At 42.4% G+C, this 14,463-nt stretch overlaps 4 protein-coding genes across 5 annotated transcripts; 3 read left to right on the top strand and 1 right to left on the bottom strand.

The window, feature by feature from the left end:
• Positions 1-642: 642 nt before the first annotated feature.
• On the top strand, positions 643-3,350 carry LOC128425286 (chemerin-like receptor 1). Its single transcript, XM_053411832.1, has 3 exons — positions 643-805; positions 1,008-1,111; positions 1,233-3,350. Exons 1-3 carry the CDS (start codon positions 767-769, stop codon positions 2,260-2,262), a joined length of 1,173 nt encoding a protein of 390 aa, XP_053267807.1. The 5' UTR covers positions 643-766; the 3' UTR covers positions 2,263-3,350.
• A 117-nt stretch (positions 3,351-3,467) lies between these two features.
• Positions 3,468-7,151, top strand: rnf185 (ring finger protein 185). Of its 2 annotated transcripts, none has more exons than XM_053411835.1 (6): positions 3,468-4,172; positions 4,769-4,787; positions 4,869-4,981; positions 5,176-5,230; positions 5,599-5,716; positions 5,809-7,151. In XM_053411835.1, the coding sequence occupies exons 1-6, from the start codon at positions 3,970-3,972 to the stop codon at positions 5,904-5,906; spliced, it is 606 nt and encodes a 201-aa protein (XP_053267810.1). In that variant the 5' UTR covers positions 3,468-3,969; the 3' UTR covers positions 5,907-7,151. The 2 variants fall into 2 exon arrangements, with proteins under 2 accessions (XP_053267810.1, XP_053267811.1); XM_053411836.1 differs by having other exon boundaries at positions 5,599-5,701.
• Positions 6,724-9,327, bottom strand: si:zfos-128g4.1 (uncharacterized). The gene is made up of 2 exons (XM_053411834.1): positions 9,137-9,327; positions 6,724-7,875 (listed from the first exon to the last, which is right to left on the bottom strand). Exons 1-2 carry the CDS (start codon positions 9,264-9,266, stop codon positions 7,163-7,165), a joined length of 843 nt encoding a protein of 280 aa, XP_053267809.1. The 5' UTR covers positions 9,267-9,327; the 3' UTR covers positions 6,724-7,162.
• A 3,689-nt stretch (positions 9,328-13,016) lies between these two features.
• On the top strand, positions 13,017-14,095 carry LOC128425235 (homeobox protein goosecoid-2). Its single transcript, XM_053411766.1, is given in 5 exon segments — positions 13,017-13,049; positions 13,051-13,099; positions 13,102-13,449; positions 13,539-13,789; positions 14,018-14,095. Coding segments are annotated over 5 exon segments (759 nt in total).
• Positions 14,096-14,463: the final 368 nt, after the last annotated feature.

Raw genomic sequence — 14,463 nt, forward strand, 5'->3', positions numbered from 1 at the left:
AATAAAAATCATTATTTCTAACCTTGTCAATGTCTTGACTATATTTTCTATTCATTTTTAACAACTCATTCGATAAATAAAAGTGTGACTTTTCATGGAAAACACGAAATTGTATGGGAGACCCCAAAACTTTTGAACGGTAGACTATATTTGCATATATTAGAAATTGCAACGGTGTGGTCGGTGCACTGTACATAAAAACAATATATACAGTAAGACACTATATACAGTAAGAAGCAATAAGTAATGGAGATAAATGATGTGCGAGCGGGGGCAGAGGCAGTGTGATCTTATCTTATCTTAGAGGGTAAGCATGTAGAATTTAGTGACAGCTGGTTGGTGAAGTTGTCTGTTGCAGCTCCGTATAGAAGACCTGCTCCCAGTTTCAATATAAAGAATTTAAATAGAAAGGGTCCTTTTGGTTGCAATTTTAAACAATGTTTTATCTATAACTTATACAATTACCTTATATGTCTTCTTGCGATGCAAATACAAAGTAGTGTCACATATAAGGTTCTTTAAAGGTCAGTGCTATTGCATAATTCGATCATGTGATTTTTTTGGGGAACTATAGAGAAATGCTTACGAAAGCCATAAAGACTTGATGAGGATTTCAGCACTGTTGGTTAAAGACACAATAGCAAAAATTACGGGTAGTGATTCATATTAAAATAGAGGGAGTAGGTTTTTTCTTTACAAATTAATAATTTGGTTTTAAAAGCAATGAGACGTGAGTTTTAAGGAGGACTCTACGGACCCTTGGTTAATGAGTCTTTTTGTGTTACTGTGTGACGGGGATCCCAATGTGAGATTACATCAGTGGGCTGTTGTAGAGTCAACTAACTTTATATTTATTTTATCCTCTTTCATAAACCCTCTTAAACTCCTTAAATGGTGTCACCGTCAAACACAAACTATGTTTTCAGTAATGAGTCAGATTAGTTATTAGTAACTAACTTTTTCCGTTGCGTAATAATATCTGATTGTTTCCCTCATTTTACCTTTAGTCAGTAACTCTGCCCAGGAAGCAGAAGCGAGAAGTAGCTTCAAGCGGCTGGGTGTTTCAGAACGAAGGCATCAGAACAGTGATCGCTTCCACATCGACTCTAACGTGAGTATTTATAACCTGTTTCAAATGATAATCTTAAGGGGTTTTTTTGTGCTTAAATAGTCAAACTGCTATAATTATCTATGTGTTTATGGAAATAAGACTCTGTGCTTAATTTTTACAGGACACCAAGCATGGACCTGGATTATAAAGAATATGAGGATTATACGCCAGACAATGAAACTGAGAACGTCAATGCCACCCCTGCTGTGCTCATGAAAAACAGCAGCTCTCATTCTTCGTTGGCACATGCTCTAGTGGTAATCAATATCATTATAACTGTTATTGGCCTCATAGGAAATTCAGTCGTTATCTGGATCTGCGGATGGAAAATGAAAAGAACGGTGATCACTATTTGGTACATCAGTCTGGCCATTTCAAACTTTTTGTTCTGTGTATTTCTGCCCCTGGAGGTTTTCTACAGAATAACCTCGCACTGGCCTTTCGGACTGCTCTTGTGCAAGTTCACCTCCTCCGCCCTGTTTCTCAACATGTACAGCAGTGTCTTCCTGCTGGTTCTGATCAGCACTGATCGCTGCGTGATGATTCTATTCCCCATATGGTCACATAACCACCGGTCAGTGAAGAAAGCATTTGGAGTTGTTGTGCTCATGTGGCTCCTTTCCGCGCTCCTAACGTGGCCCTCACTCATCTACAGGCAGACTGTAGTCCACGGCTCAGTCACTCAGTGCTACACAGGCTATATGGACCACTACATACACAGGGCAGTTGTCTTGTCTCGGTTCATCTGCGGGTTCCTGATTCCGTTCTTAATAATTATCGTCTGCTGCTCCGTGCTTGGTGTGAAGCTCAACACTTTGACCGTCAAGTCAACAAAGCCGTACAAAATCATGGCGGCGCTCATCTTGTCGTTTTTCTTCTGCTGGGTCCCCTACCACACCTTTGTTCTTCTGGAGTTGGACCTCACGTACCTCAGCCTGGAGGTTATTAAAACTGGAATGACGGTGGGAGCCACGCTGGCCGCAGCAAACTGCTTCATATCCCCAGCTCTGTACGTCTTCGTTGGTAACGACTTTAAACAAACCCTGAAGAGGTCTCTGACATCCAGAATGGAGGAGGCAATGGCTGAGGATTTCCGTACAGGAGGTCTCAATAACTCACGGTGTAGGTCAATGGAAGTGATCAAAACCTAGGATGGCACTTTGAGAGCAAATTCCCGCCGCCAAATTCCATGGACCAATAGTCTGGATCTTCCCCTAAATAAACGTTTTTTGTCCAGATGATTGGCTATTTGTGTGTTCAAGGCATTCATTTAGTGTTTTTCAATCTTGTTAAGAAAATCTTCAGATTCAGATGATTTTTTTTCTAAGATTTTATTCATATCTACAACTGAATTTCTTCTGTGTTATTATGTTTGCAAACAGATTCAAATTGCAACTTAAATAAAGTGGAAGGCAGAATAAATTGAATATTATGAATGTGTATAATAAATCAAATATTTAAGCAATTGAATGAAAAACAAAATGCCTTTTTTTATCTTGTTATTAGAAATTGATGCATATTGTTTATCGTTCTAATCAATACATTTAAAATATAACCATATACTAGTTTTGGGTTTATTTGTGTATTTGTGTTTAGTAAACTAAATAAAGATAATACATGTTAATATTTCTATAAGAATGGTGTATTGTGTTCCATCACCACTGACGAGTAGCAGACTTCACTAACTTCACAAAGCATCGAACTACGGACAGGTTCATCACTTTTTTGGGGGTCTGCTGGAAACATGTTAGTTGTTGTTTTCCCGATTTTGTCCTCACGTTTCTGTATTTACATGGGTCGTGACTTTTTGCAGCTCATGTGGTGAGAAATTTATGAAGTTTTTTTTGTAATTTGCATTGCGTTGCGCTCTCTTGTTCTCCCTCTTTCCAGGAGTGAGCAGCTGTTTTCTGCAGTTAGACCTTGAGCAACTGTTAAATAGGCCCTGCACCAAAATCAAGCATTCTCAGGGGCCCATTCTTTGCACCATTGCATTTTGCACTATTGCACACACTTGCGCTATTCTTTTTCTTGTTGTTTTTCTTTAGGTGTTTATATATATATTTTATTTCTATTTTGAATTTGTATATTCTATTTAACTTGTCTTACTCGATATATATTTTGTGTCTGCTTGTAATATTCTGAGCATTGCTATAAGAGAGCCTGTGACCCAAGCACTTCATTGCAAGCGACTGCTTAATGAAATGTTTGTACATATGACAATAAACTCTTGAATCTTGAATGAGCTCGGCGTCCCTGTGTCGCCTACCCTGTTGCAACACCCCGCTCTTTGCAGTTAAAACCACAGACTGTGTGTAAAGAGGAAGGGGAACATACAAATGAAACACGTTCTGGGTATCACATTTCGAGCGGAATGACTTCGTTGTCAATGCATGCAGGTTTAGCCTCAGTCAGCTGTATGCTTTGTGGAGCATCCTTAGAGTCAACACTGAGGGAAGCAGTAGCATCCTGTACGCCGCCTCCTGCCCCCCCTCCCTGGATCTACTTCCGGGTCCGTGTTGCGGATGTGTGATGCAATCAGCTGGGACCAAGTCGCCACAACTCCTCACAAGTTACGGATCATTCACTGAATCACCCCCCACTCAGCTAATACCGCTGCCGCGTGTGTTGATCCCCGCGGTGTTTCCGGTTAGACCGTCGGTTGGCTCTGCTAGCTAACGTTAGCCGCTCCGGAGCTAGCTAGCTCTCCTGTTACCTGAGGGATTATAGATACTGTCTTTTAGAAACCACTCAGACCTCCGCCTGGACCTTCGCATGTGTGTGTTGTGAAGCGCTGGGTGCCGCCGGCGGAGTCACCCCCCCACCTGAGCCTGCCTGCTACAAGAGGATCTCGGTTTTAAATGGCCACCGCTGCCCCCGCTCCACCCCCTCCTCCTCCTACGGCCTCCGGCCCCTCCACCACGGCCACCGACAACCCGAGTCCCGGGTCCAGCGGCTCCAGCGCGGCCGCCGACAGTAGCAACCAGGACAGCACGTTCGAGTGCAACATCTGTCTGGACACCGCCAAGGACGCAGTGATCAGCCTGTGTGGACACCTCTTCTGGTAGGTCGGGGTGTGCAAGAGACTGATTTAGCTTTTCAAACTAGAACCCACCTCCTCGGGGTCAGTCCGGGTTAGGAGGCCACAGTTCAGGGTCCAGACTGACTGAGACTAAATCAAGCTAACCTTCATCATGTTGCTGAACAACAGCTAAATCAGTTTATTGGCAGACAGCATGGTGGCTAATGTCAACAACAACCATCACGAGGTTCCTGTTTACATCTTGTTTACTTTGAGCTGACCATGTTTATCTTAATCACACACCACAACACACACCTGTTTCATTTTATTATCTTAGACACTTTCATGGAAACTTGACAGCCTCTGCAGCTAGATCCACCTCTTCAAATATACTCAACTTTTGTCCACTGGGAACCAGTCGCATTTGCGCATCTGGTCTGGCTTAAGTATTTATTTAGTTAATCATTCGTCAAAATGGATAAAGCCCAGAGCTGGAAGCCAGGTTCTCTCTCACCCCTCATATATAGATGCCATTGTATTAGCAAATGTATATGTAAGTCAGTGTGTTTCACTAATCAAAACTCTTCCCTTTCTGACATCTCTCATCTCTCAACCCTGTTGCATTTCCTATCATTCAGTTGGCCGTGTTTGCATCAGGTAAGTCAAACTTCCCTTTTCCTCATTCTGCAAATGCCAACGAGAGGGCGGTGCTCTAACTCGACTTTGTCTTCTGTGCAGTGGCTGGAGACCAGACCCAGCAAACAAGTGTGCCCTGTGTGTAAAGCTGGCATCAGTCGAGACAAAGTCATCCCCTTATATGGACGGGGAAGCACAGGTCAACAGGATCCCAGGTTGGTGTTGTTGTGTTAGAGTTACAGGTCAGACTGACCCTAGACTTCATGTATTGAGTCATCCCAATCCTCCTCCCCCTAGTACTGCAATGGTGAATATGTTCCACTCAGATTTTAATGTCATTTTCAAGAGAGACTGAGAATAATAACTTTTTTGAACTGTTCATGATGCGTTTTTGTTGTTGTTTTTATAGAGAAAGAACCCCCCCTCGACCACAAGGGCAAAGGCCTGAACCAGAAAACCGTGGTGTAAGTTCTCTGCACCAATATAAAGTATCATTTAATGCCAGATCTGTACCTCTTGTTTTCTTGATTTCATCCATGTGAAGCAGCAGTGTGTATTTTCTCAGTCGGTCAAGCAATCTCATGCACTCATGATGAAATGATTACATGGAATGACGCAGGTGCTGTGGTGCAGCCCTGTAGTTTTTTCACTAACAAAAGAACGTTTCCCTCTGGGATCCATTAATCGCACTGTGTTGCGTTGCAGCGTCAACTCTGGAGAATTACCACAAGTCGTACCGCCTGTTGCGTCACATCTGACAAACCATACAGTAGACTGTGCGTCAGGTGTTGTGAATACTTGACTGTACAACATATTTTGCTATTCTTTACAGGGATTTCAAGGGTTTGGTTTTGGAGATGGGGGTTTCCAGATGTCATTTGGAATCGGCGCCTTTCCATTTGGTATTTTTGCGACAGCGTTTAACATCAATGATGGTAGGCCTCCTCCAGGTATTTATGTTTTACACAATTCACTATCACCATGATGGATCTTTCATCAACAACATGTCCTATAACTGTCAAACTTATTCCCCGTCAAACAGCGGCACCCGGGACGCCCCAGCACACGGACGAGCAGTTTCTGTCTCGACTCTTCCTGTTTGTGGCTCTGGTGATTATGTTCTGGCTGCTGATTGCATGAATGTGCAGGGAAACAACATGTGGGGGTTCGGCCAGGAGATCTGCCCAGGTTGAGACAGGAAGGCTCATCATCATCACGGCGATGGGCGAATCGGATTCTGCCTCCGTGCATGTTTGTCTTCCTCGATGATTTTTTTTCTCTCTCTCAACAAGCCATGTGAGATTAGAACAGAACGTGTTTTTTGAAAATAAATGTATGAGTGCTAATCTAAGAATAACAACCTGATAGGGCACCATGAGAGATTGGTTGCCTTTGACGTCAGGGGGTTTTCACACTGGACATTTGGACTTGTCTTAGTAGGAAAAGGACAGGATTGGTACTGTCTACCATGTTGCTGCTATGTCACAATTCAGGAAAAATAGGAAATCCTCCGTGGACCATACAGTGACTTCAGCTCGGGCTCTGTGGACCACTGGGGTCTACGGAGGCCAAGCTGAAGGATGTGGCCCCTGAATCGGGACACAGCTCATCGTGACCCTCCTCTTTAAACCCTGACAGCGTGATGGTTGAGATACTTTGTGCTTTTCCTACTCTAACATGTCAAAATGTTTTCAGGGAATAGACAAATTTAAATTAAACAGTGACTATGAGCCTGTAGTTCCTCTGAGTCATCAGTCCGCTCACTTATGTACTAAGAATGTTCTTTATTTAATCTAATACTACCTGATAGTACAAATTACACATCTTTTTGTTCAAATTTACCACAATCTGTCTCATGCTTTGTTGAATCAAAACAATGTCGGACAGTCTTTTGATTTTAAAACTACATCGATGCAGTTGAAAGATTAAACTATGAAACAGTATTTATCTCCAAATCTTAACATTTTATTTTGCTCAGTTTATTGTATGTCCTTGTAAGTAAATATAAATACTGTACTGCAGAGTAGAGAGAACTTCACATGAGATCTTTACTGTAAATGTAAATTCAGACTATAGACAGAAAAAGATAATGTGAATAAAGATGTGAATCATCAGTTTTCCTATGAAGGTGTCATTCTCACACAAGCCTTACTTGCTCAGTTAATATGCAAATGAAGACACACCAAACCAAAGTGGTGTTAAAAAATTTAAATACTCTGTTGAGAAGTAGAATATGTTTTGTTTTTCTTCACTCTTAATTATTTCACATGGGAAAAAAGATGTTCTTCAACTAAACCACTTTATGCTGTAACAAAAGGAAAATCGATATTTTGGTCATTCTGTGGAAGACGTTTATAGAAAACAGAATAAAGTACAAAAAAAGAAGTCGGCCTGGTTCAGTCTTGTGTTTCTTGCTTTGCGTTTTTCTCTTGGGATTCCGACTGTGTCACGTTGAACTCGGCCTCGTACATAATCTGCTGGATCTTTATTTTGGTCTCACACCTTTTCTGTGGAGCGAGTCGCTTGAGAGCCGGAACAAAGCTCAGCAGAAATAGTTCATCCTCATCCCGGGGCCTGGTGGGAAATGAGGCGCCATTGTCTTTGACCAGCCATTTTGTCGGGGACTGTGTACTCTGAGAGGAAGGCGACGAAAGTAACTCTTGAATCAGGCGCCGTTTCCGCCCGGTCTTGCTTACGGGTGGGATCTGAGAGGTTGACGGCAGCTTGGCCATAACGGCAAGCTGCGCCGTCTGCGTGTCCTGGGACATTGAAGGGACCTGCGTCACACACGCCACCTGGGGCTTGAGGTCAGGTTGGCTCACCGGGGCCTTCATGATGGACTGCGGCGCCTTGACCACCTCAGACGCCGTGCTCTCCCCCTCCATGCTGCCAGATTCGTTGTCGGGGTTGTCCTGGTCGTCATCTTCGTTGCTGCAGATGTCCGCCAGGCCGCTTCTTGACCCAGTGAAGGGTGCGATGAAATTCATCAGTTGTCTGTATTTCCACCGGCTCTGCACGATCTCCCCTTGCTTCTTGCTTTTGATCTCGATTCGGACTTCCTTCAAGTAGCGGTCTCTCATGTTCTTCCATTTTCTTTTGCACTCCTCAGCTGGAAAGAGAAATTTCAGAGTCATGATTCTCATGATGACTAGCAGTGCATGGAACAATGAATAATAACAAGAAAGCAACCTGGACATGATGTGTTCATTGTTATGATTGTTGATATTAGGATATAATAGTTATTTTCAACATTTTTGATAATTTTACAAATAATTATTCATGGCTCTTGACAAATAAAATCAGGCATATTTAGGGGAATTGAATATATAGGTCGACCCATAAAGGGACTGATGGGCCTCGGCGGAGGTATGTGCTCTCTGAATTCCCTGTATACTTCTATATAACATTTATTTTGTAAGCTCCATATTTTATTTTAAATGGGGAAAATATATAAACTAATAACAATTTGGATACAAAAAGCAAATGGATTAATATTGAACATATAAAACAAGATGTCTGAAAACTGACAAAAGGTCCATTATATTGTCTTTAAGTCGAAACTACAGAAAACGTAAATATTTGAAATTTACTCTACTTTAAAAGAAAGTCAGCAAATCCTCACAACCGAGCTTTGAACAGAGTAATTTTTTTAATCATTTTATGTTTAACTTTAGTTTATTCTAACAGTGTTTTGAAAGGTGCTTTTTACATAGTTTAATATTATCATGATTAAATTTCCCCTTAAAATGTATTATTACCTGCTTATCTTAATAAATGAAAATAAATTCTGTTGAAATATGTAGTTCGACTTCCCGTCCCAGAGAATAATTCACGCAGATAAACTCATTTATCTGAAGGAGACGCCTCGTGATGAGTTTCTCCCGGACCCTGTGCACCATGTGCGGCTCTTGGGTCTCTGACATGTTGACCCGGGACACCGCGTTGCCGCCGCCACCACGACAACCTCACAACCAGCCGCCTTTCACTTGTTTTTTTCTTCGCTGATGGATCGCCTCCTGACGATCGACAGAGGCTCGTGCGGCGGATCAGTGCTTCCTCCTCCGCAGAGCCGTATTGTACCATGCTGTACCGTGCAGCGCAGCGCGGCCTAGGCGAGGCAGCGGCGGCTGCTACCGCTAGCACGGCGGGTGCGCGCGGCTGCGGCGGCGGCCACAGCAACAGCACCGTGCTGCCTCCTCGAGCGGAATTAAAACAACCAGAACTGCAAACCCGCCGGAAATAGCACGCGAGACATACACACGCGCTCAACCCACAAGTGCGTTCCCTCATCCATCTGCGCTGCGGTCCACGATGACGCCGCCTCGCACATTATAAGAGTCAGTAAAGTTGGGACAAACAAATATACTCACACGGGAGACCCAGTAGGAGGCTGATGTTCCTCCAGGCGTGCGCGCGGCTCTCCGTGCAGCGGTAGTTGGGCAAAGCCACGTTGTAAAGCTCCGGGTAATTAAATACAGCCAATATTAACTTATCGTCCATTTTGCGCCTCCACTGCTCGTTGTGTGCGGGGCTGCGCGGACGCGGAAGCGGCAGCCCTCTCCCGCCTTTTCCGCTCAGCTGCTGCCCCGACGCAACGCGAGATGACGCGGAGTCGCGGACGGTGCCGCGCCGTGTCGCTCCGCCGTTCACTGGGCACCGCCGCCAGGGGGCGCAACACCGCACACAGGCCTCCCTCACTCTTTGATTCACTGTGGGAGAAGAACAGACATTTAAACCCACACGTTGGCATTATTACATTATGTCAATATGATACCAGAGGGATGAAGCCCATTTCACCACTTCTCAAACTCAACAGTAAATGTGTTAGTGGTTCTTTGACCCTTCAGATCACTGGTTCTCTAACTAGAGGCTGGGACCCTCTGTTGGGTCAACAGACGCAAATGGAGAGAGTCGCAAGATGATTTCATGCAAAATAAATAAAACTCATAATAAGCCATTCTTGATCATATATTTTACTCATAAAAGTCCAGAGAGCTGAAAAATAACTGTTTTACTTCAAATATTTAAAGTAAAAGCATGCAAATGGTCATCAGCCTTTGGATCTTAGTTTCTTTGTGACCCCTGAGGGGATTACCACAGATTAGCGACCGCATCGGTTGCAGCAGGTCAGTTTACAGCACCGCAGGAAACATTATGTGCACGTATAGGTGATTTGTTTTTGTTAACTATTGCTCTGTTCTATAACCTTTATGATAATGGGAGTCACATGTCTCTGGTGGGGTTGTTTTTGGGGCTGAAAAGTTCATGATTCCCTGTTTTAGATAACCTTACCCCACCACCCTGAAAGGTATCATAAAACATTCCTATCAGAAATAGTGTAGCCTGTGATCTGCATAACAATGGTATTTTGTACCATATAAGACAAGTTGCACAATCGTTTTTTCACACCTTCTTTTAATTTTGCCATTATTTGTTGGATAAAGTTTTATTTCTAAATGGAAATCCGTTTTTCGAGCGATGCTGGAATTCTACAATGGTTGTGAACCGTTGGGTGGTAAATAGTTGAGTAATTTAAAAAGAGATAACATCCTCCCCTGACTTCCTCCACTAGACCATATTCTAGTTCCTCAACTGTTTTTAGGGCCACAAACTGACCCCTTGTGATTGCAATGTAATGAGTATAAAATACTGTTGTCTTGTGAATTCAAGTGGATTAAAATGCATTAAAGGGAAGATTTAAACAAACTCCAAAAAGGTTGTGTGTAACATAAATGACAGATACATATCTTTAACTGAAACAAATGCTGCTCACAAAGTGAATGTAGGATGTGGAAAAGTGCAGTGAGAACACAGTGGCACATGGGAGCAATTTGTCTTCCTGTGTAGTTCAATGTCGGTAACGTAAACCTGCTTAAATAACAAAACACATGGTCCCAGTGAGTCTGAAGCCAGACAGACTGAACTCCAGGTCCCAGAGCTCATTTTCAGATTTCACGGAAACGATTTGAGAAAGAAAAAGAGAGGGGGGAGGGGGAGAGAGAAGAGAAATATAATATTTGTATTTACACAGATATCAGATATGGAGTTTCTGCAATCACAGAGTGGCTTTCTTGATTCCTCTCCAGCCCCCAGAGGATCGTTATCTGATGCGTGCTTTCTTAAGCTTCCCCAGTCACTTGGTAAAAATAGTGTGGATGTTGCCTGTGTTCTCCCTGCACAGGAAAACACAGAGGAAGGTTGATCCTCTGCATTTCGTGGTCTCACAGCTGCAATCTCCAATTCCCCAGGAGGTTTTGGGCCCCGGGCCAGCGGTAAGCAGAGACACTGAGCTTTTTCACACGTGAATGCTCTCGTGTCACGTTGGGTTCTCTGCTCATTTACCAACAGCCAGTGTGTGGGTGTATTTTGTAATCCTGTGTCTCCTGTCTGAATTGTACCGCTTTGATTTGTGTCCTTTATTATTCATGTTTTCATTTTTCCTCCCGCTGACCTGAAATTTGAGCAGCCATGTGATTTGTCTGTGTCCCAACACGACACGTTAGTCACTGATAATTACGCTGAAGAGAACCTCACACGGAACACATTCTAACCCTAACCCTGATAAATACGTATTTTCTAGAAATAACTGTCTACAAAATGTCCATTTGAAAAGGATATAACAGAAAATGAATGATTAATACAATATTATTATATATATTATATATTTTTTATATTTTTCCGGCTTGGCCTTTTGTGGATCATGCTTTTTGTCAGTATATCTGAATTAGTGTTATGACTTTGTCCCCATGTATCGTATACATGTATTATATCAGATACATATAGCATGTACACAGGAATGTTATGCAAACTGCTCACATTAAACACAAAATATCCAATCTCTGATATTCTCTGATAACATTAGGAATATTTGTAACTGCACGATAAGTGGATAAAGATCATCCCCCTAAAAATACCTATTTGGATCATTGTCCAGATCGGCACCATATTTTACAGAGATGTTAGTACAGACACCCTGATCTGGATCTGCACCAAAATTGTATTGGTTCTTCCTTCTAGTAATCTTGCTAATAATGACCTTGAATCTTCACAGTCAAATTAATCAGTTGTTAAGTGTCGTCAGTTTTCCCTGTACCTCCCTTCAGGCTGTGTTATTGAGAGTTTACGACGAATCATGTGGCGCGGCACCATTTCATGAGCACCAGAAATAATTTGTACCCAATTTTCACCGTTAATAATGTTTGCAAATGAAAATCACACACCATGGAAGAGAATCAAAAGTCCATAAAACTGTATTAACCCTGATGTGCAGGTGGTTTCCCTCACTTCCCTTCTTGTACCAAGTATTTCTCTTTACAACAACAAAATGAACCTTTATCAATCTAATCCCCAGTAATGAAATTTGAGCTGTATGAACCAGTGCGGATGTGCTACAATTCCTTCTTTTGAGAGCCACAATAACTGCAGATAGCGATCTCCCATGCTCCTCAAACTATATGTCAACAATCTGGACGCTATTAAACCCGGTTGAAAAGGATGGGATGGTGTTTATTGTTATCTGTTTTCAAAAGCCCTTATAAGCGGAGCTTAAGACAGATTGTGGAAATCCATTAATTCGTATATTGCCTTGTATGAAATCACAGGATTTGTTGAGGAGGGGGTTGAATTTAACCTGTAATAGCTTTACCTCAGCTGTGCACATTGTCAGAGGAGTAAGACTGAAAAGACTGCAGCTCACAGATAAAACACATGAAGCATTATCTTGAATACAAACTACACAGTGGAGCCCCTATTTGTGCTTATCTGTATTAAGTAATATTGTACATACAAACCCATTAGTGACACCACGCATGTCACTATAGCACTGGAAAAACAAGTCACTCATTCATCTACATCTCTTTATGTAGTGGTTATGATCAGTACGCATTGTTGTCCTGTTTATCGACCATATCTACTAATTTGCACAAGATCATTTGGTGATAAAGCTAAATAGGAAAGTGACATCATGAAATAAATTTAGGCAGCTAATCCTCAAGTTCAGCATGCACAAGTCTCTGGCCACACCAAAAAAAAACGTTCATCTCTAAATCCAGGTTTCTAATACCGAGCAATCCCCTTTTCTCTAAAACCCCAACAATAAGGATCTTAGGAGCTCTCCACTTCTCATTTTATGCAGTGAAATCTGATTTCTTTTGGAGAAAGGAATGAGGCAAGATTAACTGAATCTGCCGTCCTCCCTAACCTCTTCACAAAACTGCCCAGATTAGCTAGGAATTAAGTTTCAACCGTTTTATGTGTCTGGTCCACAGGGGGGATTATAGTTTTTACTATTTTTTTTGCCTCCCAATTTCACTATAAGGGCCTGACACAGTGTTGTAGAAGGGGAGAAGCAGAAGAGCAGCGGAGCCCGAACAATCACAGTGTGCTGTGTGTCAATATCATGTGATTACCATTGCTTTTGTTTTATTGGGCTTTCTTTGAGAGATGGATGGAGTGATGAGGATGGAGAGACAAAAGTTTCCTTTCACCATAGAGAACATATTGAGCAATTATCCGGACGGTAATGGTGACAGGTGGACGTGTGGGACGAGTGGTGCTGGGGAGAAAGAGAGGGCAGTGAGTCCTGCTGGGGAACAGACAGAGACTGTTGTTCATCACGCCTGTGTGTGCTGCTGCTACTGCTCCCACTGTGGAGACATATTCAGAGCTGATTTCATCCATGAAGGTAAGACTAAACCATTACATCTGTTTTAACACGTGCTTTAGAAAGATGGATTTGTCTTCCGAATCACTTACTCTCCTTTCTAATATCAGATTACCTGCCTGCCGCCTGTCAGTATGGATGGCCCCCGGCGATGCTCTCCAACCCCTGCAGGCTGGGAGAGGCTCTTAGAGAGGAGCAGCTGCCCGGTCAGGTGCACAGGAGGACCAGGCGTCACCGCACGATTTTCACCGAGGATCAGCTGGATGCACTGGAGGAGCTGTTCCTGCAGAACCAGTATCCAGACGTGAACACGAGGGAGAAATTAGCTCTGCACACTCACTTGAGAGAGGAGAGAGTAGAGGTGAGTCTGTTAGGACATATTCAGCCTTTCAATAAATAATGCATATTGTAAATGCCACATTTGAAAAGGGATATAATTGCATTCTCTTGTATTTTTTATTAAATGTCTGCATTGATAAGGATGTTTGATAATGGTTTCTAATGTAGATCTACGAATTTAAAATTTGCCAGATATTGTGAGTACAGTAAATGAAAGCAGGAAATTACCACTAACTAACTTTTCTGGCAGGTTTGGTTTAAAAACCGAAGAGCAAAGTGGAGGCGTCAGAAAAGACTGTCGTTTGCTGTGGGAAATGCAGAAAACTAAATTTTGTACTGTATATACAGACGACAGCACTGAAAATGAGGGAGTATATTTGTATGTATGTGTTTCAATGGTTGAGGGAATAAATTATATTGTAATCAGTTCACAAACAGCCCGACAAAATAATGTTTTCCACCAGATAATAATTTTTTTGTGACTAATTATGTAACTCTAGCCTTGGCAGTTTGTAGCCTTTTCATGAAACTGGTTGGTTGAGTGCATGATAGAAGCACTGGCAGCATATACGTCTTTGGAATCCTAAAGATAAGTTTTAAGTTTGTAAATATATTGTTCTAACTTGCAACAGCTGTGGAAAAAAAGTGCCCTTGATAAAAAATAAAGTTATTTTGAATGAGTGCAGAATCTGTTTT

The sequence above is a fragment of the Pleuronectes platessa genome, chromosome 19, assembly GCF_947347685.1.
Source record: "Pleuronectes platessa chromosome 19, fPlePla1.1, whole genome shotgun sequence".
Classification (NCBI taxonomy): domain Eukaryota; kingdom Metazoa; phylum Chordata; class Actinopteri; order Pleuronectiformes; family Pleuronectidae; genus Pleuronectes; species Pleuronectes platessa.